We start from the raw sequence: 26634 nt of genomic DNA, 5'->3' as shown, positions 1-26634 counted from the left end.
ATACTATTATTACCATTGGGTTTGGTATAAGATTCTGATGCTCTCACTGTTGGTGAGCTTCACAGCCAACCTCTTCAGCTCATGAAGAAGGAAATCTCTCTTCTTCTCAAAAGATTTTTCTTCCACAAAGGAGACTCTTTCAGTAGCCATTATTACTTTGAACCCAGCTAACTATCAGAAATCCCAAAGTATCTCATCTAAATCTTTCTTGTTCTGGCCTATAGCGCCTCTCCACTCTGGCTTTGTGTATAGATCACCTGAGAAGTTTTTTTTTTTTTTTTTTTTTTTCTAAAGCAGCTGTGTCAAGGCCCAGCCCCGCTATTCTGATTTAACTGGTCTGGGATTGGTAGGGCATCACAAGGACAACTTTACCAGCTGGTGGTAATAGGCAACAAGGGCAGAGGAGCACTGCTCTTGTGTAGGAAGTCTTAAACTTGAGCATGGATCAGTGTGACCTGGAAGAGCTGTAAAAACAGGTTTCTGATCATTTTATTTGGAGGATGGAACCCGATCATTTATTTTTCTGAGTTCCCAGGTGATGTGGATGCTATTGGGCCAAGGACTATCCTTTACTAACCGTCACTCTAATGTGCCCTATTTTTTTTTTTTTTTAATCTTCAGTATTCACTGGAAATGAAAGACTGGTTGGACTCATCCTCAGCCCTTTATCCTCTTAATTAAAGAGCCCTTTCCAGTCTATGAAACCTAGCGTTTTCCAATATGGCATTTAATAAACCATAAAATGGCAAAATCTTCAAGCACATTCATTTGTACTCATAAATTCATTGTCATGCAGTAGTGGGGACATGGCCTGTGCAAATATCTGACTTTGAAAATCCAGACCATCAAGCATGCTGTTTGATTTCTACAGGCACTGACTTCTCAAAATTGGAAATTTTGGAGGAAAAATTAAAACCCCTCCTAGGATAAAAGTCCTGGATTTTCCTTCTGGTTGTTTGGATCTTCTCTGCTGATAACAGCATAGCCATTCCCTTTTACTGTCACTTTGTTGGCACCATGGAAAAGCCTGTCTCCCCACCCAACTATAGGTTATATCTACCTGCAGGAACCATTGCTCAGGGTTGGAAACACATGAGGAAATCTAGAAATTATAGTGCAGCATGCCAAGCTTTCTTTTGGGAGGCATTGTGTGTTGGGGGATGGGAAAAGATGCTAGTCTTCAATTGATTGCCAATGTTTGAGTAATTACAACCCAGCACATCAGGTGTGGCATGAGGAAGCTCTGTTTTCCGGTTATTACCTTATTCATTGTAACCCTGGGTGGCATATGACTCAGGGGGTGATGTCTGCTTTAGCCTGGGTGTTGACATTTTTTTAATGATAGTGTTAAATTCTCTCCGTGAGCTTGCTTGAGTTGCACTTAGCATATGAAAGGGACAGGCTTAAGTGAAGGGAGAAAGACCTGACTCCTGCCTCTGTTAACCCCTTTCTCCCCCTTCTAGAACAAGGTTACTTGTCAACTCCAGTTACTTGGAAAGCCTATTTTACACTGGCTTCATTCTGTGCCTTGCTGGCTGCTGAGTAACTCATAAGATTTAATTTTGCGCCAAACCCGGAGAGAGTGTTTTTTTTTTTTCTTCTTCTTCCCATCTCTTAAAACAGCCTTTTTGTTTTTATGTTTCATTCCTCTAAGAGAAGAGTCATCATTTTGTACACTGCTTAGCAGTCACAAAGTATGTAAAGCTGACTCCTAAGCCTGAACAGGAGATGGGGTTGGTTATACCTGCTTCACGGAGGGAGAGAATGCTCAGAGTCAGCTTTTTAATTTTTATAACCCTATAAGTCCTTTGACTAAATCTGGGAGGTTGTTAACCAAAGCACACTATTAGTCATGAACTGTTTGGGATTTCTGGTATTTTTATTTATCAACTTAGATGCTGGTAGGGAAGGCTTTTGCTCCTGTGTTTTCTTTCGCCTGAAATGTCCTTAATTCCTATTCTTTCTATGCACCTAAAGTCCTAAATGCCTTTTAGGTGCAGCTCAGACAATACTTCCTTTCTAAAATCTTCTCAGCTCCATGCCCTCATAGTCTCCCCTGCAAACCCTTACACAGAATCAAGGACTTCCTTCTCTGTGTCTTCATAACTGTGTATCCGGACTGATACTATGGCATTAATTGCTTGGTGTTGCACTTTCCTGAGTGTGTCCCCTGCCAGGCTTTGACCTCCGAAGCTCAGACAACAAGCCCTTGCTCCCCTGGCTTTGCCCAGATCAGAGTTTCAGCCTCGTCTCTTGCCAGTTCCTTCATTCTCCATCCTACTGCTCCACTAAAATTCTTTTAATAACCTTCTTCCCCAGCCCTTCTCTTGCAGCTTCTCGAGCAGCTTTTGCCTGCTCTGTCATGGCATCTGTGTTGTCATCCTCTGTGGACTGCTCTGCCTGTGGGGCCAGGAGCTCCTCACAGGAGCTCGACTCTTCCCTGCCCACCTCCCTCACGATGCCTGGCTCACAAAACTCTCTGTTGTAGGAATGTATATGTGAACGAATATGACTTGCCCAAATCAATGGTGGAAGCTGATTTCTCCCTTGGGTCTTCTGTTCTGAGTGCTAGGAGAGAATTCTCCTTCCTCTCTTTGCATTTCTTGGATGTCAGGTGCAGGGGTTGAATGAATCACCCTCAGTGTATGACACATTACCATCACTGGTATGGGCCAGGACCTCCCTTGTTTGTTTTTTATTTGTTTTTGTGTGTGTATGTGTCTCTTACCTTTCTTCCCCATCCCCTTTTCCCACTTTCCTGCCTCCCCCACGTGCTATGGGTGATTTGTCTATTGTGTTGAATATGCATGTGTGACTTAACACACATACACACACACTCATGCCCCTCCTGTAAAGAGGATCAGACATTGACGTAAAAGGGACATCACATCAGCAGCTCCATCAGGGTTCCGGTGGGTGGGGAAAGGACAATGGTAGGCACCAGGAGCAGTCGAGACTAGAGGGCATTCTTGGGCCAGCACTGCCCCTGACCTGACATGTGGGAAAGAAATCTGTCATTGAGTGTCTTCTTCTGAAGTGCACCCCCTATGGCTACCTTAGTTCTGGGCTCTCTGATAAGCCTAGGCAGCCAGCTTGATTCAGGGTTAAAGGGAGGCCACTGCTGCCTCTTTGAATTACCATTTAATTCCCAGGAATCGATACCACCATGCAGAAGCAGCAGGGTTTTCTTCTAACCTATATGTTCCCTCATATTTCAAACAAAAGACAGGGAGACAAGGCTTGCAAACTCTTTTATCTGTGGTGCTTTCCAAACAGAGAGCAGCTAATTAAGCCCCCAAATTAAAGCTGACATTGATGCGACCCCTCCACCTTCTCTGCTCTGTCCAAAGCCATTCCCTTTTTACCCTTTGCTCTTCCTCTGCTTCCATGGCATTAAATGTGCCCTTTCTAGGCCAATGGAATAATGTTATGATGTCATGGATGGTGACATATGATACACATATGATGTACTTCAGCGTGCAAAGTGCTCTCGCATGCATCACAACTGTTTCTGGCAATCACATGGGAAAGTAGGTTTTACTCTTCCATTTTACCGGTGAGGAAGCCTAGCCTCAGAGAGTGGCCCACTGGTCAGAGCATCAGTAAAAGGCAGAACCTGGAGGGAATCCCCCGTCTCACTCTCCACTCAACCACCTCCCACACACATTGCCTTCTACCTCTTCGCGTGTACACTTCACCATTTAAGAGCGCTTTCTCTGGCTTCATCTGCCTGAGAGAGAGGTAAGAGACAGGTTTTGGAGTCAGGCTACATTCATGTATCCATTCCACAGATACTTCTAGAGCTGCTATCAAGGGCTATATTCTCTATGCTGTGGCCACAGTGATGAGCAGAGTTGGGAACACATCCTGATCCACTTCTTCTTAATGTTGGGAGACTTGGGAAGTCATACCCTCTTTCTGTAAAATGAGGATGTTATTTCTCCCAGTGTGTCAGGAGTAGAGTAAACAAGAACATCTGTGCAAACACATAGCACTGAACTATATTATTATATAATCCATACTCTGTACATGTGACTTTTATCTTGCCTCTCTGTTCCCCTTCCCTCCTATGCTTCTTCCAATTGTTCCAGGCCTATAATTCTTTTAAGAAGAGTAAAGGGCCAAGTGGCCTCCTGGGAGAATGGCAAATAGGTATCGAGTCTGGGGAGAACTCTGTACCCCATTAGCATTGAAAACAGCCCTTGAGGCGGACCTGGTGGCAGCCAGATGCTTTGGAGCCCTCATGGGCTCCACAGGAGGCTTGCCAAAAAGCCGCAGATGCTGTCGCTGGAGCAGAGCCATTCCCCACAGGGCATCTGGACCTCGTATGGGTTCCTGAAGGGTCTGGGGAAAAGTGTCATCCTGCCTTTTCAAGGGCTTCTTTGGGGTGTTCCAGTATTTCACTCATGGTAACTATTTTATGCCATTGTGTGTTGGAGCTGGTTCACACCAGCTCACGAGAAACAAGTGTTAAATTTTTAGGAATCTTGTGAGTTATTTGTTAAATAACTGCCATTATTAAAAATTTATATAAATATCTATAATTAAATAGGCTATATTAAAATCAAACATAATAAATAGATACTCAAAACACATCTCTTCCTAATTATCTTACTAAACTTTTATCTGTGCGCTTGAGGATGTTTACATCTGCAATATCTATGACAGAAATTCTATTGAGGCCTCTTCTACTGCTGTCCATCTCTTCCCAACTCTCCGTTCAGTGACGTCAGTCATGAAGGGAATCCCCATACTACAGGACTGGCAAACACTGTGTACTCAGGCTTCTGATTTTGTCTTTCTGGAAAGTCAGTTGATAAACACATACCAGCACACTGCCTGGGACTCAACAGAATTGCCTAAAACAATAAAAACCCCAAAGCACAGGGGAGCCAGTGGTGCACTTCTCTTCTCCCCAGCAGCCCTGGATCTGCTGTCTGCAACTTTTCATGGTCAAAGAGAGGATGCCCCAGGGATGCAGCGATTTTGAGAGAAACTGAACACTCAACCTAGAGCAGAGATAAATAAATATTTTCCATTTCCCATGGCAATTCTTATTGAACTGGTAATGATTTTTTTTCCCTAGTAGTGTTGAGTGTTTACATAGGTCAGTGAGAAAGAGCCCTGATTCCTACATCGGTGAGGGGCAGGGAAGAGTAGTCGGGCGCCATAAGCTTGCCCTTCCTCAACTGGGTGTTTAATCTCAGATTAAATGATGGGCAAAAGTGTGATGAGAAACAGGGTATTTGCCTAATCCCAAAGTACGCACTTTTCAATGACACAAGGAAAGATAGTAACTTTACAGTAGAAGAACCCGAGTGCCACCCCCTTCATCAAGTGATGAAAGGAGCATCACCAGAAAGGGCCCATACCAGCATCATCTCCCTCCTGATAAGATGCCCTGAAGAGGACAGCAGCATTTATGTGAGGAGTCTTGCAAAAATGCACAGCCTCAATCTAATAATGAGAATACTTTCGACAGCCCCAGTGGAGGGACGTTCCATGCAACAGCACATTAGTGCTCCTCACAAGTCCAGGTCTCCAAATATGAAGCACTGTCAGAGACAGGCGGGACTTAGGAAACATGACAACTAAATTCAATGTGGGATCCTGAATTGGACCATAAACTGAAAAATGGGCATAAGAAGGAATACTGGCAAAATTAGAACAATGTCTGTAGTTCAGTTAACAGGACTGTACCAATGTGAATTTTCTGTAATTGTGCTCTGGTCATGTTGAAGTTAGGATTTTAACAATAAGGGAAGCTAGATGAAGCGTACATCCAACTTGTCCAAAAAGCTAACACTGTTGTAAACAAACAAACAAACAAACAAATAAAAGCTTATCTTTGAAGTATTTAAGGAGTGATTGTTCACTTACAAAGAATGCATTTTGAGGACAAGCCGTTCCCCAAAGCATATCTATTCCAATACAAAGGGTTGCTAATAGATAAGGGGTTTTCTCTGCTTTATCAGAGACAGTAATAAGATCTGCAGACAAATGACTGGCCTTACCAGAGGATTGCATCCTATTAACTGCCTCAGCCTGTCAGGAGGCCATGTAACCTCCCACCAAATGAGCAGATGACTAAACCAATGTCAGCAGGCAGGAACCCAGGACTAGCCTGGGGACTGGGAATGTGGATGAGCATAAAAGCCTTCTGTGGTCTCAAGGACCTTGCAGGCTATAGGATTTCACTTGGGCTATATGACAGCCCTGTCTATGCAATAATTCCCTAGGCCAACATGTGGGGCTTGAATGTCACTCAACCTGTACTTGGCAGGCTTGGAAAGTGAGTGGTCTGGCATAACTTAACAGATGGTCCTGGTGTTGTTTATTCTCGGAGAATCTACCTGGAAAATTAGAAGACAGCTTTTGTTGCTGGTTGACTAGAACTCTCTCCAATAAAATTAATAATCCAACACGTTCTGTTTCATCAATACCAACTAGAAATACTTCTTGAGATGCTCTTCGATATTTATCTGCCGTAACCAAAGTTTAAAGGAATTCGCCTACAGGCAAATCCACAATGGCCCCTCTTCATTTGCTCCATCTCTCCTCTGTCCCTCACCCATGTGGACTGCCTCTCAGGGCCAAGACGAGCCTGAAACAAATGAGGCACTTGTCTGGGAGGGCAGCAAAATGTAAGAGGACACCCAAAATTCAGTAATCAACAAAAATAATGTATCAATGCAATATTTTTGAAGAATCAACATTTTGAGGGCACCAGAGTGGCTCAGTGGGTTAAAGCCTCTGCCTTTGGCTCAGGTCATGATCTCAGGGTCCTGGGATCAGGCCCCGCATCAGGCTCTCTGCTCAGCAGGGATCCTGCTTCCCTTCCTCTCTCTCTGCCTGCCTCTCTGCCTACTTGTGATCTCTGTCAAATTAAAAAAAAAAAATTAAAAAAAAGAATCAACATTTTGATATTTTGTTCATCATGGATTTTTTTTTTTTTTTTGAAGGTCAAGCAAAGCTTTATTTCGCACCAAGCATCAAGAATCAAACTGACCGGCCAGGGCTGTCTCTTGCAAAGAGGCGACCTCTCTCTGCCTTACAGACTAGCTTTTAAGGGCAAAGGCCAAGTGGTTTGGCCTGGCCATGCACAGGTGGCCAATGAGATTGTAACACAGAGAAAGCTGCACAGTCATGCTAGGTCACACATAAGTGACCAATTGAATTACAATTTACCCTATTGTAGATATCTGAACTAGCCTATCACCTTGGTCAGATTTGGCACCCAAAAGGCACCCATCATGGATTTTTTAAATTAACTTTTATTTTTAAAAATATGGCATTAAATATGCTTCATCTCTACTCTTGAGTTTTATTATTATTATTCTTTGCCGCCTAAATTTTGCCCTTTGGGTAAGTGCCTCAATCGCTTACTCTCATCCAGTCTTGGTACCTTGTAGTGCCTTTCATTGACACCAAATGCCCACAATAACAAAGCTGAGCTCCAACCCATGAATGAGCAAGCGTGACAGCTTGCAGGAATGGAGAAGTTATCTTTTCGCTCACCATGAAAGACTGTGGAGGGGCTCTGGAAGGTTTCTGTCTGCAGGGAACCTTTGCATAAAAGCACAAGTTGAAAGGAACAGCCATTTACACTACACCTTCACTGGGCCAGCCACTTGCTTTCCAGAAAGCATTTCTTGCATAATGTCTGAATTAAATCTCCCCTTCACATTTGGGAGGCATGAGTTAAAAGCCCACATGGCAGCAGAAAAATATAGCTGTGTTTGGTCCAGGTTACAGTTACTGAGGGAACCATAACTTTGATTTGTTCAACTGGTGTAAATGTAAATCCTTAAGTGAAATGTGTTAAGCGAGGAACAAAATGCTCTGTGTTCGAAGATCCTTTTGATCCGTGGCTCCGTCTATAGTGCCCCACCTGTCATCTACAATCTGGGGGCAGCAGCTAGTGACTAAACGAGGAAAGTTTTCAGAAAGCAATTGAGGAGTTCTAGAATAGACATTTTCTCACGGAGATTTCAGGCAACATTCGTCTTCGAGATAAATGCAATCGATTCAGCGGCCCAGATTAGAAAATAAAATGTTTAATCTCATCGCAGTTTCTCCAAGCAATACAACATGCTAACGTTTATCTTTGACGCTTCATCTATTACCTCTTCTACCTGGAATCTAAACTCAACTTAGCTTGTCTTTCCAGCCACATTCCCTGTTAATTTCAGCCAGCATTCTGCATTCTGGTTAAGACCAGGCTCTGCGTCTTCCTCCAGGCCTTCATGTTCTTTCCTCTTTGTTCTTTACCTGTTTTCTCTGTCTCAGTTGAACTCTTTTTTTCTTCCTTTTGCTTATCTAATTGTCCAGTTGGTGGTTCTCAGCCTGAATCTAGTCCACAGATCTATCTTGTTTGCCTTGCCAAGCTATTTAATAAAAGCAGCAGACTCACCATTTCCTGTTGAGCTTCTACATGACTGGCTTCTCATGTTTGTGTATGTTATCTGCCTCATCCTATGAGCATCTGAACTGTGAACGTCGGAAAGCCAAACCTTGCTTTTTCTAATAGGCCCAACCCAGTTTCCTCCAGGTTGATTTCTTAAGAAATCATCACAGATTCTTTTTGCCCTGTCTTAGTCACTTACTCTGCTACATTCTGAAACTTTCGGTTTTATTGTAGAATTTAGCACTGAATTATGTGCAGTTTCACATTTGTTCTTATCATGTTATGCTTGTCTGGTTAATGTTGAAAGAGGACTCAACACTTTTTTTGTTATTTCTCTCTTTAATGAATACACTGTCTTTCATTTTTTAAATTTTTTTAAAGATTTTTGTTTATTTATTTGACAGAGAGAGATCACAAGTAGGCAGAGAGGCAGGCAGAGAGAGAGGAAGAGAAGCAGGCTCTCCGCTGAGCAGAGAGCCCGATGTGGGGCTCGATCCCAGGACCCTGGGATCATGACTGGAGCCGAAGAAGAGGCTTTAACCCACTGAACTACTCAGGCGCCCCATACATTGTCTTTCTATTTCACTGCTCACTAAACATGAACTGAGCACCCACTCTTTGTCAGGCACCAGTCTAGCATTGGGGATGCCAATGTGATTAAGACAAAGTACTCTTTCATTCAGAACTACATCTAAGAACTTATTCCCCAGTACTCCCCAACATTAGCTTCAATGTCTATTCATTATTTCACAGCTCACCTTGTCTTCGGTCTTTCTCCACAATGAACACTCCTCCCTCTGCCGTGACGAATTCTCCCCAAATACCCAAGTTATGGGTGTCTTACCAGAGTCAGCTCCTCTGGTCTCTGATCCATCTAGCCATTCCACAGTCATATGTCCACCCCAGTCTCCTGAAATTTTGACATGACCTACCATTTACTAGAATTGCTCTTATATGGATATCTGATACTTGGTTTATAGACTCTCCAAGGATAAGGTTGATCCAGTCTTATATTTCTTCTATATTTCTACACTTTCTGGGCAAAGTGCCAATTTCCAAGCAGATACTCAATAATTAATCTTTGTGGTTTGATTGATCTTCTCATCTCAATTGCTCTACTTTCTAGAAATAAATGCTGATGCTAATTTTATTTTTTCATACTCAGCAGAAGCTAATGAGAAAGGTAAATCTGCTGCTGTTGCATTAAAACATCATATAAAATACAGGTACCAACTTTGAGTATGGCTGTGCTCCCAACTTTGAGCATTGCTGTGCTTCTGAATCAGGTTAGAATTCAGCTTGCATGTTCCCACAGAAATAATGCAGGATGATGGTGGTCAGATTCCCAGGCCAGTATAGGTAAGCATGTTTAACCTAGAGTGTAATTTAATTCTGAAACAGAGTAGAGGCTCACATTTACATGTTCTCATTGCGTGAATATTTTACAAACACTGAAGGTACTTTACCTTACCTGATGCTCACCACACTTTGCTTCCGTGCAAGTGTCTGTTTTCTCATCTAGACAGTAAACCCCATGGATGCAAGGACTGCATCTGTCTTGTTCACTGTCACATCATAACACAGCACCTGGCACAGACTGGGCAGTCAAAAATATCTGTTGATTTTTTTTAAAATTTTTTAAAGATTTTATTTGACAGACAGAGATCACAAGTAGGCAGAGAGGCAGGCAGAGAGAGAGGAGGAAGCAGGCTCCCTGCTGAGCAGAAAGCCCAATGTGGGGCTCGATCCCAGGACCCTGAGGTCATGACCTGAGCTGAAGGCAGAGGCTTTACCCATTGAGCCACCCAGGCGCCCCTAAAAATATCTGTTGATTTTGATTGAGTTCAATTCTAGTTGAAAGATGATGGGGACATACTGATGTGGATTCAGACTCCCAAATTCACCCCTAGCTAGCTGTGTGCTCTTGGGAAAGTTACATCGCCTCTTCCAGCCATGAATTTACCCCTCCTTAATATTTTGTTAGTTGTGGCTATCATGCTAATACCTAGTATATGTTTCTTTTTCTATTTCTTCTTCTTTTTCTTTTTTTCATTTTCCCATAATGAAAAGTCTTGATTAATTAATGATGTGTGCATTTTGTGCTGTATTGGCTGAGGGAGTGGTGATGGGAAAGGTGGTATTTGGTATCAAAGCCTTTCAACAGCTTTTGAGAACATAGGAGTTCTATTTCCAGCCCTAGTTCTGACATTCTGTGATCTGAGGAAGGTCGCTCAAATATATCTGTGAAAGAGTGGTGATAGATATCAGTGATTTTTCAAGCTTTTCCACCTAAGTATCTCCAATTTCAGGTGAGTGAATGTAAACTCTCAGTGTTCTGAGGGTGGGGCCCAAACGTAGAATTTACTTGAATTCAATCTTGTATTTCATCTTAATTATTCATGTGTACTTTGTATTCTAAGTCATGATAGATCCATGTTTTAAAGATATTGCAGTTACCTGTGAGTCACACATTCATGAATGCCTGCTTAAGGCAAACACTGTCAAACACCTTATATACAGAAGTCAGTTTTTACCACAATTCTGTGAGTAAGCTATTATCAAGCCCATGTTACTGAGGAGCAAACTGAGGCTTACAGGAGTTGAAATAAATAGACTTAGGCTACCTAGCAAGTTAGTGGCAGAGCCAGAATTCAATCTATCTAAATCTAGACCTTCCCCTATGCCACTTTAGAGGGTAAGTTAGAAACAGAGCTTTCTCTTTGGCTAAAAAGTATGATAATAAAATTGTTTATGTCATGTTAACTGGAAAAAGCAGAATACAGATTGTCTGCATGTTGCATAGATGTTTTTCATGCTCAAGGACTTGAACGCATCATAGAATAGTAAGTTAGATACGTTGCAGGGCTGGACTTATGGGTATATTATGAATTTTTCTTTCTGATAATGTTTGTGAAATAAATAGTGAATTTGTAAAAACTGCATAAGTTAGTGGTGTAACCTGAGGGAATAAAAGAGGTAGTTGATTTTGTTAGACATTATAATCCATGCTATATATTTTTGTGAGGGATTGGAAATATAAAAATGAAGGCAAGTCATCCTCTGGTTTGGCAAGTGTCACTGATGCTGTAGGTAGGTAATAAAGAGCGGATATGCCTCAAAGAAACCCATGGAGAGGTACTAGAAATCTGATAAGCAGGGTCTGAAAGCGACATCTGTGAAAAGTAAAGTTTTTGTTTGTTCGTTTGTTTGTTTCTGTGAAAAGAGCCAGTCTTCAGGAGGCAGAAGGAATGCTTTCATATCTAGGGGCAAGGAATGACACAATTCAGGGAAGGTGAGAGAGGAGTAGTTATAATTTTCTAAAATACCCCCAGAAGACTAACTATTTATCTACTTGAAACTTACTGTGGAAGGCAAGTTACAACACTACATCCTCTTGGTTTGAGGGAAAAAAGGAAAAGAAGAGAGAGTACATGTAAGAAAAAGAAAGAAAATCACTAGTTATCTTTGCTTTTTGAGAATAGATAACTTAGAACATCTATTATTTTGCATTATTATCTGAATTGATAAGATAAAAAATAAATCTAGGCAAAATAATTCACCAGTTTATTTGTCCCCCAGCCATCTATCCAACTATCCACCCACCCCCCATCCATCGACACATTCATTCCACGTATTTATACATGTGTTTAGTACTTCCACTGTGTCAAGTGGGTGCTACCCTTCAGAAACTCAGAATTGAAAGATGTGGCACATTAGTTCCAGGAAGTATTGAATATGTTTTGTCGGAATTCAAAAAATACAGCAACCAATCCTATTTAGGATGAGGTTTAAGTAGGTTGAATGGGAAAAGCCTTCCCAAAGATGATGATTGAGCTAGGTAGTGGTTGTTATTATTGTTTGTTTGTTTGTTTGTTCTTGACTCTGGAGTAGGAGACTGGCAGGTGACCAGGAAGAGAAGGGCATCTCAAACACAGGCAAAAATCCATCTGGTTACTCTCTATGGGAGAGATGAGCTGGCTAAAGTTGGTTAGAATGGCTGGGTTGGTGCCTGGAATAAATAAAACCTCACCAGACTCAAATAACTGAACTTCCTCAAAGAGTGGCCCACAGTCCAAGGCTAAGATGTGGTGAACTCTGTTTCATGAAGATACTGTAATTCTGGGAATATCATAATCAGAATTCTTAGGAGTAGGTAGGATTCCAAGACTCAATGTGAACACAGTAAGACTTGACACAGGCTGAGGGAAATGGGTTGGAAGAATACTAATAATATTAAGATTACATTAAGAATATTAAAAATAGTATGTATTAATAGGCTATATACTCTTATTAGAGAAATTGCTCTTATGATAAAGCATAAGAGCATATCAGGTACACATATAGCAAAGAGCATATCAGGTACACATTTTTCCTGCTAGTTCTGACAACACCTCCCTTTAGACATCTTCCTAGATTCCCTTAGATTGAGTTGTCTTTTTTCTGAGTTTAGCCAACACTTTGTGTTAGCACTTTCTGTTATGGTCCTTTCCTTGCTGAGTGGTTCTTCCCTAGCCATACCCTGCCAATTGACTATTACTTTTTAAAAGCAGGGACTGGGTTTTCTCTGCCTCTGAATCCCCAGCACTCAAGACAGAGCATGGCATTATTGAGTCAGTGGTACTCAGTTCTGACTTCATGTCAGAATTATATGGAGAGCTTTTTAAAAACAGCAGTGCCTGGACCTTATTAGCCCTAGAGATTTAGAGTTAATCTGGGGTAGAACCTCAGCATGAAAATATTTGTATATTTAGAAATTCCCCAGAATATTCCAGAAATGCAGCACTGGTTAAGAACTACTAAAGTAGATGCTCAAGGAATATTTCTGGAGGTTTGAATGATAATGAATACCACCTGGCTATCTCATTTTTGTAGGATGGGAGTTTGGAGTGGAGCAGCAACTCAATGTTTAGGTAGATTCCCAAGGCTCTAAATTCATCCCAGACCTAGGAACACTGGGAGCAGAATACTATTCTAGATGCTATGTCCTTATTAGAAAGAAACTCCTAGTGTACTTCTAGTAATAAACACATGGATCTGGTTCAAGATGAGTTGGTTATAGTAACCACTTAGGCTGGGCTGTCATTGATTAAGAATATAAAAGGACTGGGCATACAGAAGAAAAGCTTTCCTGTTTGCAGATGGTCAGGGAAGGATCAGAGCTATAGATTATAAGTGGTATTTTATGGAGACTGGACTATAAAGTGGCCACCTTCTTCTCACCTAGAAAAACCATGAGAAATCATAGATCAAATTGGGAAATTTATAATAAGTAGGAAAATAAACCAGTTTTCCCTCTTTCAGATTTTTTGTGAGTATATGGGTTGGTCACAGAGATAGTGGGAGAGGAGGGAACACACAACCTAAGCTTTCCAAAATGAGTTGGGTGGTGATGATAGCAAATATTAGACATATGATAGAACTGTAAAAATATTTTGAAATAACTGTCACAATTAGGGAACAGTGAAATAAATTACATATTCTTTATCAGCATTAAGGCAGAGGCACACACTATGGTAAGGGAAGATAGAGAGACAGAGAGAGATAAAGAGAGAGAGAGAGAGATTGAGACTTCATACTTCTCAAGATGAGGAGAACTGCCCTAGTTCTAGAAGGCAGTGATTTTTATCAGCACCATGGAGAAATGCACAATCTCCATTGCTTGTTCTGAGATGAGATTCTGGGGATTATTTTAATGATATCCAGTCTGAACTGAAAACAAAACAAAACAAAACAAAAAAACAAAACGAAAAACCCCAGCATTGATGTCTGTGTAAGTGCACATGTAGATCAGAGGATTCACATTCATTCCTCAGATTTATTGCTCTTTTCTGGTAAACTCTCTTACATTTTAGATTGACCTACTTTCTCTATAATTTCCCAGCAAAGGAAAAAGAGGTTGGAGGGTAACATTTTAAAGGTTCATGTTGATGGTAATTTTTCTAAAGTTTCTGGTGTGATCAATTCCTAAGCACACTTGTCAGTGAGATTGGACTCTGAGATCTGGCTAGGACACAAGATAGTGGGGTGTTTTATGAGATCTGTCTCTGAACTTAGTTTTGTGCCTACCTGAATTGGGAGGGGCTCATGGGGAGAGATTCCATTTTATTGAAAGAAAAAAAAAAAGAGGACAATAGAATTTTGATTTAGGGAGATCCTGCTGAGGAAACTAGATCAATCATTACTGAATGAGCTGTCTGATGTCTATATTCTTTCTCTGGAGGATGGCAGAATGATTAGGGGTATTTTCACTGTAGGAAGGAGGGTGGAAGATTGTGTATATTTTTTATTCCTTCTTTCTCCTGTCCATGAACCCCTTAGTCATTTGTGTGGGGTCAAGCTGTGTTGCCAGTATAGTTGAGGAAGTCCATGCCCAGAAGCTTCCAGATTCTCTATTCTGATTCCCTCCCCTCATCTAAGAATCTCTCCTTATATCTCTACGAGTTACCTGACACCTCACATTAGTTTTTCTAATTAATTAATTAAATGAAATTAATGTGGTGATTAGTTATTGTATGTCCGGTATTTGTTCTACGTATTGAATCTAAGTAATAGCATAGATTTAAGCCCTTTCCTCAAGGAATTTGGGGATGGTGCACAATCTATTATTCAACAGTGAAACGGGGTCAGGTAGGAGTAGATATGTTAGGACCCTTAACTCAGATGGGTTTATACTCTCATGTTTTAATGTTCTCTATCAAGGCTATATTTTAACAGGAGAGAATTAACTGTAAGTCAAAGAGTGACATTCTATCCATGGAACTTCAAATGTCAATAAACAGTTGGAGATGTATTTGAGAAATCATTTGGGATGGGGGAGAATCATGTTGATCTGTACAGATAACTTCTCTGCCCGTGGCTGAAGCCATCCTCGCATTAAGGATGAAGTGTGATAAAGCAAAGACATAAAGCAAAAGAAAACAAAGGAAACAGAAGAGAAATGGCAGGCTGCTGGTGGGGGCGACAGAGAGGAGGGCAATAATGGAAGGAGGGAGGGAAAAGCTCATTGGGTAGCCCTCGCATGGAGAGATGGAAGCTACATTTTTGAATGGCTTTCTGGATAAATAGTAGCAAAAAGATTTCACCAGGGAATCTTCACCTACCTTTTCTTATCGGATGCATGGTTTAAAATACATGGTCTCCCAAACAAGAAGCATCTATTACACATTAAGTGATGTGCTTACTCATTTTTAAAAAAGTAATAATATATAAGCCCTATTCTGAATTTTCTGAGCAGCAGAGTTAAATAGGGTGTTTAACTGGAGTTCATCTTGTTCTTATGCAAACAAAAAATCTTGACATTATAACTAATAAGCCCATGTGGCAGTACTGAAGATGTGTGAGTATATTAATTTTTTTGAAGTATTACAAAAAAGTTCACAGACCTCCATTTCTACAATGGAAATCTTAAAGGAACCCATTGCTGTGGGGTGGGGGAGGGGTGGCATTTGGACCTGTATGTTGCTTGTTATATTTAGATATTGTAAGCGATACAAAATTACTAAAATACCTGTGTACACACTATGTAAGCCTGGAAACCAAGAGGGCAAGCATTCAAATCCACCCCCATCACTTACAACTCTGTGACTTAGGACAAGTTATATAAACCTCTGAATTACTTCATTTGTGACGTAGGAGGAACTAGTACGGCAGATTGATAAGCTTATTCTGTGAACTAAATGAGATGGTGCATATAAAACACTATTATTATAGTAAATGGCATATATGAAGTGTTCAATAAATATTGAATGGTAATGATAATTAGGATGAATTTTATTTTATATCTTAAAATGGGGTAATACTTGTCCCCAGGGTTTTCCCAAGACACACTGAAATTATAAATACAAAGCACACAGTTCATTGCGTGGCATACAGGAAGAATTTAGTAATTGTTAGTTGTGTTCTTTAGCTATTCTCTTTATACAATTTCATAGACTCCTTCTTTTTTGAAGAACTAAACACGAAAGTAGAGCATCTCTTCGTAAGTGGCTCCAACAACTCTCCATTCATCAGTGCTGAGATGTTAGACTTACAGACCTTGGAAGGCTTAATTTTTTTCTTTCTAGCCTGCAGGTTTGAGGTTCCAGTGTATTTTAATAAAAGTCCCCACAAAGCAACTTACAGGATCTGAATAAAAGCAGTGTTTCTATTTAAGTACAATGGGATTTTTGTTATTTTTGAAGGTAATGGTTTTGTGTATGTGTGTGTGTGTGTGTGTGCATTTTTTTTTTTTCCTGGTTGCTTTAAGTAGATTTTTGCCCCCGCCTTCCAAAAAATGGAAGTTAAAAGCTTTTGATAAATGGAATAAAACATTTTAGTTGGGCCTTTTAAAAAGTATTAACCCGGGATGCCTGGGTGGCTCAGTTGGTTAAGCAGCTGCCTTCGGCTCAGGTCATGATCCCAGCGTCCTGGGATTGAGTCCCTCATCGGGCTCCTTGCTCAGCAGGGAGCCTGCTTCTCCCTCTGCCTCTGTCTGCCTGTGCTCGCTCTCTCTCTGATAAATAAATAAAATCTTTAAAAAAAAAAAAAGTATTAACCCATGTTACTTTGAAGAGCTCTTTTGTCAGCTTATTAACACTGACACCACCACTCCAGCTTGTGAGTGGCAGGGTCCCACAAGGGTAAGGGACCTCAGACCTCAACACAGGGCTGCGGGCAACACGCTGTGGTCCTTGCTGTGTATCCCCACTCAATCCCTGTGAGTATGATTCTTTGGGTGTGTAGACTGACTTTCATTCTTTTCTAATTGGGCAGTAGTTCTATTTTCTTTATTATCATACATGATTATTATGTAAATTTCTAGCAAACCACAGTAAGTAAAATTATCCCTTTAACCTCACATCTCTCCTCCTTACCTCTGCTTGGGGTACCATTATTAATGGTTTGCCATACATTTTACAGACTTTGGGGACATGGAAAAGGATTTTTTAAAAAAACATAAATGGGCTTATGCATGGTGCTCCATAGTCTCTTTCTACTGAGTGTATTAAAAGTATCTTTCCAGATCAAGTCATATCTACCTTCTCCTAGTCCATTGTATGGACAAGCTGTTGTTTATATAATAGGATCCCAGATTTGGGGACATTTATCTTGTTTGCTGCATTTGGATATTTAAAACAATACAATATGCCATAAACAGCTGTGCACACAAATGTTTGTCTTATTTACTTTGGACAAATTTGCAGAATGATTTATCATCTACAAAGTGCTGCTGCCTCTATTCATTTCTGTGATCCTAAAAGATGGATGCTGGGGCACTTATAAGCCTTGACTCTAAAGCACCCTCGCCTCTCAGCACCAGCACCATGCTTTGGAAAGAGCCCAAATTAGACAGAACTAAGCTTGGGTTCAGGCCTAGCCACTTAGGAATGGATAATGCCTGGGAAAATCCTCATATTTCATTGGGGACTTCATTGATATTTTTAAAAAATGTAGGATCATAGATGTCTCATCTATATGCACAGTTTCTGGCCTATAGACCTCAAGTTTCTGGCATATATGACCTCAAGATTGGTAATATCAGTGTCAGATGGGAGCCCACATCTTAGTTTCCTTTTTAATCTAACTTTCTGCCCCCCACTCAAGCTCTCCACTTCTTGAGAAGGTTGATATATGGTGCAGAGACATTTATGACCACTTGAAGGCATTGTTTAAATCCTATTTGGGAAATGGGGGACACCCTGTGGGTAGGAGAGACAGAGATGATGGGGAGCAACAAAGCCCCCTGCTGGACTTTACTGACCCCCAACTTCCATATCTCTGAGTCTTTGGCTACCTCTGTCACTTGCTGCATACAATGAGGTGTTGTGCACTTAGAATCAAGTCTTTCAGGATGGGAAAGAAGTTTAAAAGACCTCTTACATAGAAACCCAGAGCAGAGAAAATAGTAGTTGCCATAGATTGTAGTTGTTTCCATGGTCAGAAAATACATTATTTCTTTTTGGTTTAAAAAAAAAAAAAAAAGGTCTTTGGATTTAACTCTGTAATTGTGACCTTGAGACCTTTATCTTAGCATTAAAAAAGACCTAAAGACAAAGCAGGTGGATGAGCTGAGATTGTCCTTGGCATGAACACAAGGACCAAGACTGCTTGTGTGCTGGAGTGGAGAAAACAGTTGGCCAGGCATTGTGCAGGAGAGCTGGTTTTTCATTCTCACTCTGATGACTTTACTTGTGGCTGGTCACATGATCTCCATGCTGTGCCCCCCACCCCCACCCTGGCAATGCTGGAGTTTTTCTTTCTGTAAAATTAGGGGTTGTACTAGAACTCTTTTCAAAACCAAAGATATTTGCATTACACACTCACATTTTTTGTTGTTTTTGTTATTTAACATTATCACATGAACTTGTAATATTTGGAATGAAATTGGCTTACATATGAACATTTAAATATGAAAATTTGGAGTAGAATCCCCTGTAAAAATGATATTTGAAACATAGTCGCATTGTTTGCTCTCTCTTGAAAACCTACTGGAACGAAAGCAAAGGGAGTTTTCTAAAAGAAGGTAGATACCATATGGTAAAGGAATAAATGAGTTAGCAGATCCAGGAAAGGACATTCATAAGCCAGCAGAGGGGAGAGCTGAGAACTCATCCAATCTAAAGCAAAGATTTCCCCCAAGTTTCAGGAACGGGTAGTAGGAGTTGCCCCTGGAGGCAGGATGAACAGGAGGAGGTTTAACAAGGAGAACCAGCTGCACGTGTGTTTAAGAAGCAGTCTGACGCCCTGCAGTGGGGGTTGCTGGAAGTTTATGCTATAAAGATAAAACAGAAGACTGGATTAGGAAACACTCAGCAAAATCTAAGTCAATGATGCCATTATCGAAACAAGTTATCAATCAAAGTATACATCCCAGAAGCAGAAACTTCTGGCACTTTGGTCCCACTCAGCTCCTGGAGGGCTGCAGCCAGGGCTTAACCCTTCAGACAAGAGAGCAGAGAATACTTGTCTGTGGAATCTGAGAAGCGCAAGAAGAATATATGTTATATATGAAGAAAATGAAGATATGTATGATGAAGAATATAAAGAATATAATATATATGGGTATTTGAGTCTCTCTGACGAAGGGTCCCAACCAGATCACCCTACAGTGGAAGTCACAAACCACAAGCTCTACTCACACGCTCAGAGTTGGCAACCAGATTTTGAGTTACCACACTGAAACATGAACGCACCATCATTCATTCCAGAGCACAACGGAAAACTTGGACTAAAAGCACAAAACAAGCAAGCAGAAGAGAAGCAACTTGGAGGAAAGAGCAACTCTGTGAGGCAAAGCAAACTTAAAAAGAGAATTTTGAAAAACAAAAGAAGCAGCAATCATGAATCAGAAAAAAATAAAGTATAAAGAAATTCAAAGAACTAAAAAGAAATTCTGTTTTTTCCCCCCAATTACTTTTTTTTTTTCCTTTTAGGGAAGAAAAAGTTGTACAAGAGATGGGAACTTGTCATAGTTTACAAAATATTTTAAACACTGAATATTGGTCAGGCCAGAATTGTGGTCTGACTGTATGGGAGAAAGAGACATGGGAAGGATGCTGTTGCCGAATGCGGCTGGCTGGTGCAGGGAAGAGAGTGGAGCCCTGCTGTTTACCATGCCGGATAACCACAGGAAGAGAAAAAAATAGTTTAAAAAAGGCATCATACAAGCATATTATTGGCAACATCGTCACAAATACCCAAATAACAACTACCTGAAAGAAGTAAACAACTTCAAAGAACAAGTAAACAACTTTAAAAAACAAAGAAGTAAACAAGAAAGAAGTAAACAACTAGCTGAAAGAAGTAAAGAATTTCCCCTGGCAAGGGGAACAGGAGGGACTGCTGTTTTGCTGTGGTTATTTTGTTTTATTAGTGAACCTCCAAAGATGTTTTTAAACTTTATAGATTTGTAACTTTGATAAAAAGAAGCCAAGTTTTATACCACCATCTGTTAATTGGTCAGTATTACTTGTATAAATGTAGAATTCTCCAGTGGTTAAGAAATATCTTATGTGGTTAGATAGTGAGTGCATGTCAAAAGTTTTTATTTAAATATATGGAACAAGCTGAACAAGGTTCAGAGAACTGGTTCAAACGGATTTAAGGTTCTTGATTTTTTGTGGGAGAGGAGAGACATATAAAATTTTCCTTAGATATAAAACAAAATTTCTACAGAGCAATGGAATTATATAGACATCAGCAAACCAGCAAATAATAAAACAAAATAAAATGACCCCTTTGTCATTTTTCTAAAGTTAACCTCTAACTTGACAGGGCTATTAACATTTCTGGTTGCTAATAAGTCGTGGATGATTAATCAGACAAAGTTACATTTCTGCAAAAAACAAGGGGACCACCCCCTCTCCCTCCCCAGATAAGCTGGGCTGATCACAAAGACTCTATTAAAAAATCAAGTATCCTCATTTTGCTTTATTTCCAAGTTTTTGATCTATTCCCTAAACACCTGCCATAAATATAACTTTAGAAATAAAACAATGTTATTAAGTTCTAATTAGATGCTGTTGTGCATTGTTTGCTCTAACCTGAGGATTTCTTTGTTTAAAAAAGAACTTTGTATGAAATAGAGAGGTGATAAAGATATGTTAGCAGCAAGGGGAAATTTTTCTACTTGATATCAAAATGAGGGTTAAAAAATGAAAAAAGAGGACACCTTTTGCATAATATGATTCAATGTTAGAAAATGTTGTGTCTATATATTATTACATAAAATCATCTCATGTGTGGTATGTTCTCTTATTGTTCTGTAAACACTGTGGGAGATCAGTTGTCCTGAGGTGCATTCTACATGCCAGGGCTGGGCAAAGGGCTTTAAGTGAGACACGAGGCACCCCTTACCCTCTTCCAGCTCTCCTTCTACCATGTTATATGTCAGGCTTATGCATAATATTTCACTTAAAGAAGAGACTCTAAGTTCCATCCAGATATCACAGCCTATAATTATTAAAAAAAGAAAAATCACTACTATTTGCAGTGTGTTTAGGTTGGATGGATTAATTTCTTTGCAAGGCCCATAATGGGAAGACTGACTTTGTCTTTTCAATTATAAACCACCGTTTAGTTTGAGCCCAGAAGACACTTTCCTAGAGATTCCCTCCACTTGCCTGGCACTGGAGCAATTAACAGCAGGTGATTTGTGGCTGTATTTTTACTGCTTAGCACAGGTTTATCATCTTGAAAGTTTTCCATTTGCATATATGCTATACATTTTTGGGGTGACATTTCGATATCAACCAGAGTTTAGATTATGTATTGCCTTGCACTGCATTTTCTGCTACGTGCTGAGAATCTGTAAGCCCAGGCAGAATGCTGCTGCAGACCCAGTGGGACATGAGTTGCGGCCATCACTTATTGAGGACTTACTATGTGCCAACCCTTAGTATCAAGGGATTTACCTGCATTACTTTTATTTCTCAAAACAGCACTTTGAGGTTTCTACCGTTTGCCACACTTTATAAATAAACTGCAACTCAGAGAAGAAAGGTCATTTGCTCAAGGTCACCTAGCTCAAATGAGCAGCACTGAGATTCAAACTCAAGTTTTTCTGATCCCAAAACACTCTGCTGTACAACCTCTCATATTGGGAGCTTTCAGAGTGAAATGAATTGAATTTGACAGTTTTCCACTTTTAAATACCAAACTTCCTGAACAGTCTAATTGCCGCTCTCTGGACTAAGATGAAATGGCTATTTAAAAGAAGCAGGGAGCAGGAGGTCAAGAGAAAAGGGGTTTTATTATCTCTGTTGGTAAAGGAAGAGATGTAATCCTGGAAAAAAAATAACATCAAATGGAAACCATTATATAAATTTGCAGTGGACTTAGGTTGATGAAATTGCAAAGGAATGCAGAGAAGATAAGGGAGTCATGAAGACACAGCACTGGAGATTTTCTAAAAGGGAAAGAAAAGATCAGAATCCACTGAAGGCTGTTAGAAGCTGGCTCCCTTGAAGTCCAGCTCTATGTAACTTGAGAGATAGGATGAGGCTGACAAGGCCCCAAAGCAACAACCAGAGATCTGTGTTCCTGGTCCAGGCTGCTTGTGTGTCTGGGTGAGGAGCCAGCTCTGCAGCCAGACTGCTGGGTCTGAATCCTTTTTCCCTAGCTGTCTAGCTGGGTGATTCTGGACAAGGTACTTGACCTCTCTGGACTTTTATTTCCACAAGTGAACAAATCATCTCATGTGTGGGAGATTATAATATTGCCCATCTTGTTGTGAGATGACATAAAGCATTTGGAAAGGTGCCAGGTATTTAGTAAGCACTCACACGTGTTAGCATTACAGTTCTTACATAGACATCACAGTCATGTAATGTACAAGATGGGAAATTGTAAGTCAGTACAAAGGCTTGAAGAAATGAAGGAGAAGGAAGTTCGGAGAGAGGTTGGCCTGGAGCTGAAAAGTGAAGGGAGCTTTTCCTTCCCCTAGCCCTGAACAGATGTTGGGAAAGGGCTGGATGGTGGTGGGAAAGCTCACCTAATCTAGCAAGAGAATCTTGCAAGAGCTTGAGGTCTGGTGGATCTTAATGGAGCATGAGAACTTGTTTCTTTGAAATATGCTGGGACGGAAGGCTCGCTGGTGAGCTTCCCGGGGAGCTCCATGGAGCTGGAGAATCAGGGGTTATAGCCCAAGTGCAGAAGAAGTGTGAGGCAGAGAGAGGAAGCAAGCTCAGTTATACATTTTCGGATGGCAGTGGTCACTGAGAGCCCACTGGGAGGAGAGGGGGCTTTTCTTTTTTCTTTTTTTTTTTTTTAAGATTTTATTTATTTATTTGACAGAGAGAGATCACAAGTAGGCATAGAGGCAGGCAGAGAGAGAGAGAGAGAGAGAGAGAGGAGGAAGCAGGCTCCTTGCTGAGCAGAGAACCCGATGTGGGACTCGATCCCAGGACCCTGAGATCATGACCTGAGCCGAAGGCAGCAGCTTAACCCACTGAGCCACCCAGGTGCCCGAGGGGGCTTTCAATAAGCACATTTTCTTCCTTCCTTCCTTCCCTCTTTCTTTCTTTCCCTCTTTCTTTCTTTCTTTCCTTCTTTCTTTCTTTCTTTCTTTCTTTCTTTCTTTCTTTCTTTCTTTCTTTCTTTCTTTCTTTTCTTGGCCTTCCCAAACTCTATTTTCCTCTCATTGGTTACATTAAGAGACAGACTACAATCAAGTTGAATGCAGCAAAGTTTAATGAGGTTCTGATGAATGAGTGTAAGTAGTTATCTACCTTTTTAGCTACCATTTCTTAGGTATTTCATTTGTCAGACTCTGGCTGGGTTCTGGAGACACAGTCTTTTCCCAAATTCCAGTCTCCATTTCTAGAGCTTCACTTTGCATTTTGTCATGGTTCTTAGCCATCAGAATAATCCATGTAAAATTCAGAAGTTGCTGATGCCCAGGCTGGCTCTCAGACCCACAGAATCTCCTGTAGTGGAATTAAGCAAGTACATTGTCTCGGAATTACATGTGTTAATTTTAAGTTCACATCAACCTTGAAAGACTAGTGAGAGAACCTTCTGTAGTTTGTAGATTATGAAGTTGAAGCTCAGAGAGTTTAACTTATAAGTGAGAACACACAGCTGATTAAGGGCTGGGTTGGAATTCAGACCTAGTGCTGCTGATCTCAAAACCCCAAGGCCTTTGCACTTGGCCATGACCACCCTCCTATTTGTGCATAGATGAAACTCTGTGTCTTAAGGGTATACTGGTATAAGGATTTGAGAATGTAGTGAATTGGTATTGTAAATGTGCCCCAAACCCTTGTGCATCATGGCAAATGCTCAAGCATTTAAGAGAGCACCAGCAATTTCTACCCAAGGTTCAGTGACTTGTATTGAACGTGGGTAGTACCCTATAAATGTTACAATGAGGTTCACCATGATTTCCCTCAAGATAGATAATGAAGTTTCTACTGTATAAGCTCCCCCATGGTTATAGTTTCCATCATATAAGTCCAGTCCTGGATTCCAGAAACTTAGCCTCCTCCTAAGCTCAGTGGTGATAGTGACTTCCCCCTATTGTTAATCCTTAGGTTATTTTGCTTTGTGACTCAGCTTTTTCATCACCCAGATAATCAATTTCCTGCAGTAAATTCCCTCCTTATTCCTGGTTAGATTCTGACTGTTATACCAATGAAGAAACCAAGATTCAGAGAAGTAGCCAATAACACAATAATTCTGTAGTTAGTATTCTAAAACAAAAGTTTCTGATTCCAGAGGTAAGCTCTTAATCTCTGCCACAGATTTAGTAAAATTTAGTGAAATTCCTGGTACCCAGTGCCAGGTGGTGATGGCCATGGGGATATGATGACAATGACTACGATGAAGATGATGGTGGTACTGATGTTGGCACTGGTGGTGACCTTGATGACCACCATGTCTGACTGCTTTTGTATGTCCTTTGGAAGAGGTGTGCAGATACAATGTCTGGTTGTCACACAGATGTCTCTGACTGTGTTCCAGGCCTTCACCTACCACCACATCCAAGAAATCATGGTCCAGCTTCTTCGCACAGTGAACCGGACGGTCATCACGATGGGACGGGATCATGTTCTGATTGTGAGTAGATCTCTTCCTCTTGTCAAACATTTTGAACTGTTCAGGGTCAAGGAATGGATTTTCTGGAACACCAGGTCATGTTGAACACCTAGTGCTAATTGTTATTTTGTTTTGGAGTAAAACAGATTTTTTTTTCTTTGTCTGAGTTGGGATCACATGAGAGTCAACTCAAGTTACTGAAATAAAGCAACACTTAAGCCTTGTCCACCAAATTGAGTGTACCAGTGGGGATGAAATGTCTCTGGTAAAGACAGAAGACTGAGAAGCTTTTTATAAGTGGGATAGGCAGAATGTTCCCCATTCATGTCCACCAAGATCCTTTCCTTTTGGACTAGAGTCAAGCAATGTCCAGTTTCAGGGTCCTGTGAGTTTGGTTTTCTAAGTGGATTCACTGTATGTTAACCCTGTTAATTTAACAGACATTAGTTAATTTAACCCTGTTAAGCTTGGGTTAGCCTTTTGCACAAATGCTATATTCTGAAGATCAGGTGATTCCTGCCTCATTGTCTGATTATTTTCCCTCTCCAGACAGAGTCCACTTCTAACCCTTTAACCTTTGGGTTAAATCATGTTGCTTTAAGCCACAGGCCAAAAACAATGCTTATAGGGGCCAGTCACCAATATAAATAAGTATGTTTGTCTATGTCACTTCTCTGCTTAAACTCACCAATGAATGGTTTTCCATCTCACTCAACATAAACTCCAAACCATTACTAGGGCCTGAAGTGCCCTATGTCCCTTTTCTACCACACATAAAACATGATTATTTTTGCTGTTCCCTCAGTTTGACCTATCTCCGCCTCAGGTCTGAGGGCTTATTTCCTCATGTAAATCTGATCTTGGCTCAGGTGTCACCTAATTAGAGACACTTCCCTGCCCTGATTACCCTGTCTTAATAACCAACATCTCTCCGTCCTTTTTCCATCTCTGCACCTTACTTCTTTGTTTCTTAGAATTTATCACCACCTGAAATATATATGTGTGTGTGTGTGTGTGTGTGTGTGTGTGTGTATAGATAGATAGATATAGAGATATATAGATCTCTATACAGATATAGAGATATATATATGTCCCTTGATTGATTGATTGTCTGGCCCTGCTTGTGAGATAATGAGCTCCAGGATGTAAGGATTTCATCTGTTTTATTCATTTATATCTCCAAACCCTACAATAGTGCCCTGCATAGAGTAGGTACTTGATAAATATTTGTTGAATGAATGAGCGAATGAGTGAATGAAGTGTACCAGACAGGGATGCTAATGTTTAGTGAGGACAAGTGCTTCTTAGCTGTGATTGATTGACACTGTTTGGAATTGGGCCATACAGTTGCCACAATTTCCAAATTCTCAAGGGAAACTGAAAATGTGAAATTCTCTGATATTTAGGTGTTGGCAGCTAATAAAAATATATTTATAAACATTCTCTGATCCCTGAACAGCTGGATTCAGCTTTCAGGAAGCCAGTTTGGGATCTCAGCTAGGTTTAGGATGTTGATTGTTCATATGCTATAGTCCTCCTTCATGGATACAGAATATAAGGTGCTAAGTGTTTTAAAAGTATTTTTAAAATAGCTGGGCAAACTCTGGAAAACAGTATGGAGGTTCCTCAGATGGTTGAAAATAGAGCTACCCTATGACCCAGCGATAGCACTACTGGGTATTTACCCTAAAGATACAAATGTAGTGATCTGA

The 26634-nt window shown here is 40.6% G+C and overlaps 1 protein-coding gene across 7 annotated transcripts in view; it reads left to right on the top strand.

Moving 5' to 3' along the window:
• DOCK2 (dedicator of cytokinesis 2) overlaps window positions 1-26634 on the top strand; it is a 412101-nt gene that overhangs the window by 152305 nt on the left and 233162 nt on the right. For all 7 annotated transcript variants that reach the window (XR_006605414.1, XM_004737633.3, XM_004737634.3 and 4 more), the window contains exon 27: window positions 24848-24943. Coding sequence is in view for 6 of the 7 variants with exons in the window: in XM_004737633.3 (XP_004737690.1) it covers window positions 24848-24943 (96 nt within the window). In the remaining variant the exon portion in view is untranslated. The remainder of the gene's footprint in view (window positions 1-24847; window positions 24944-26634) is intronic.

Source organism: Mustela putorius, unplaced genomic scaffold, assembly GCF_011764305.1.
Source record: "Mustela putorius furo isolate JIRA1106 unplaced genomic scaffold, ASM1176430v1.1 tig00000145_pilon_pilon_pilon, whole genome shotgun sequence".
NCBI lineage: Eukaryota > Metazoa > Chordata > Mammalia > Carnivora > Mustelidae > Mustela > Mustela putorius.
This window is presented reverse-complemented; position numbering and strand designations above follow the sequence as displayed.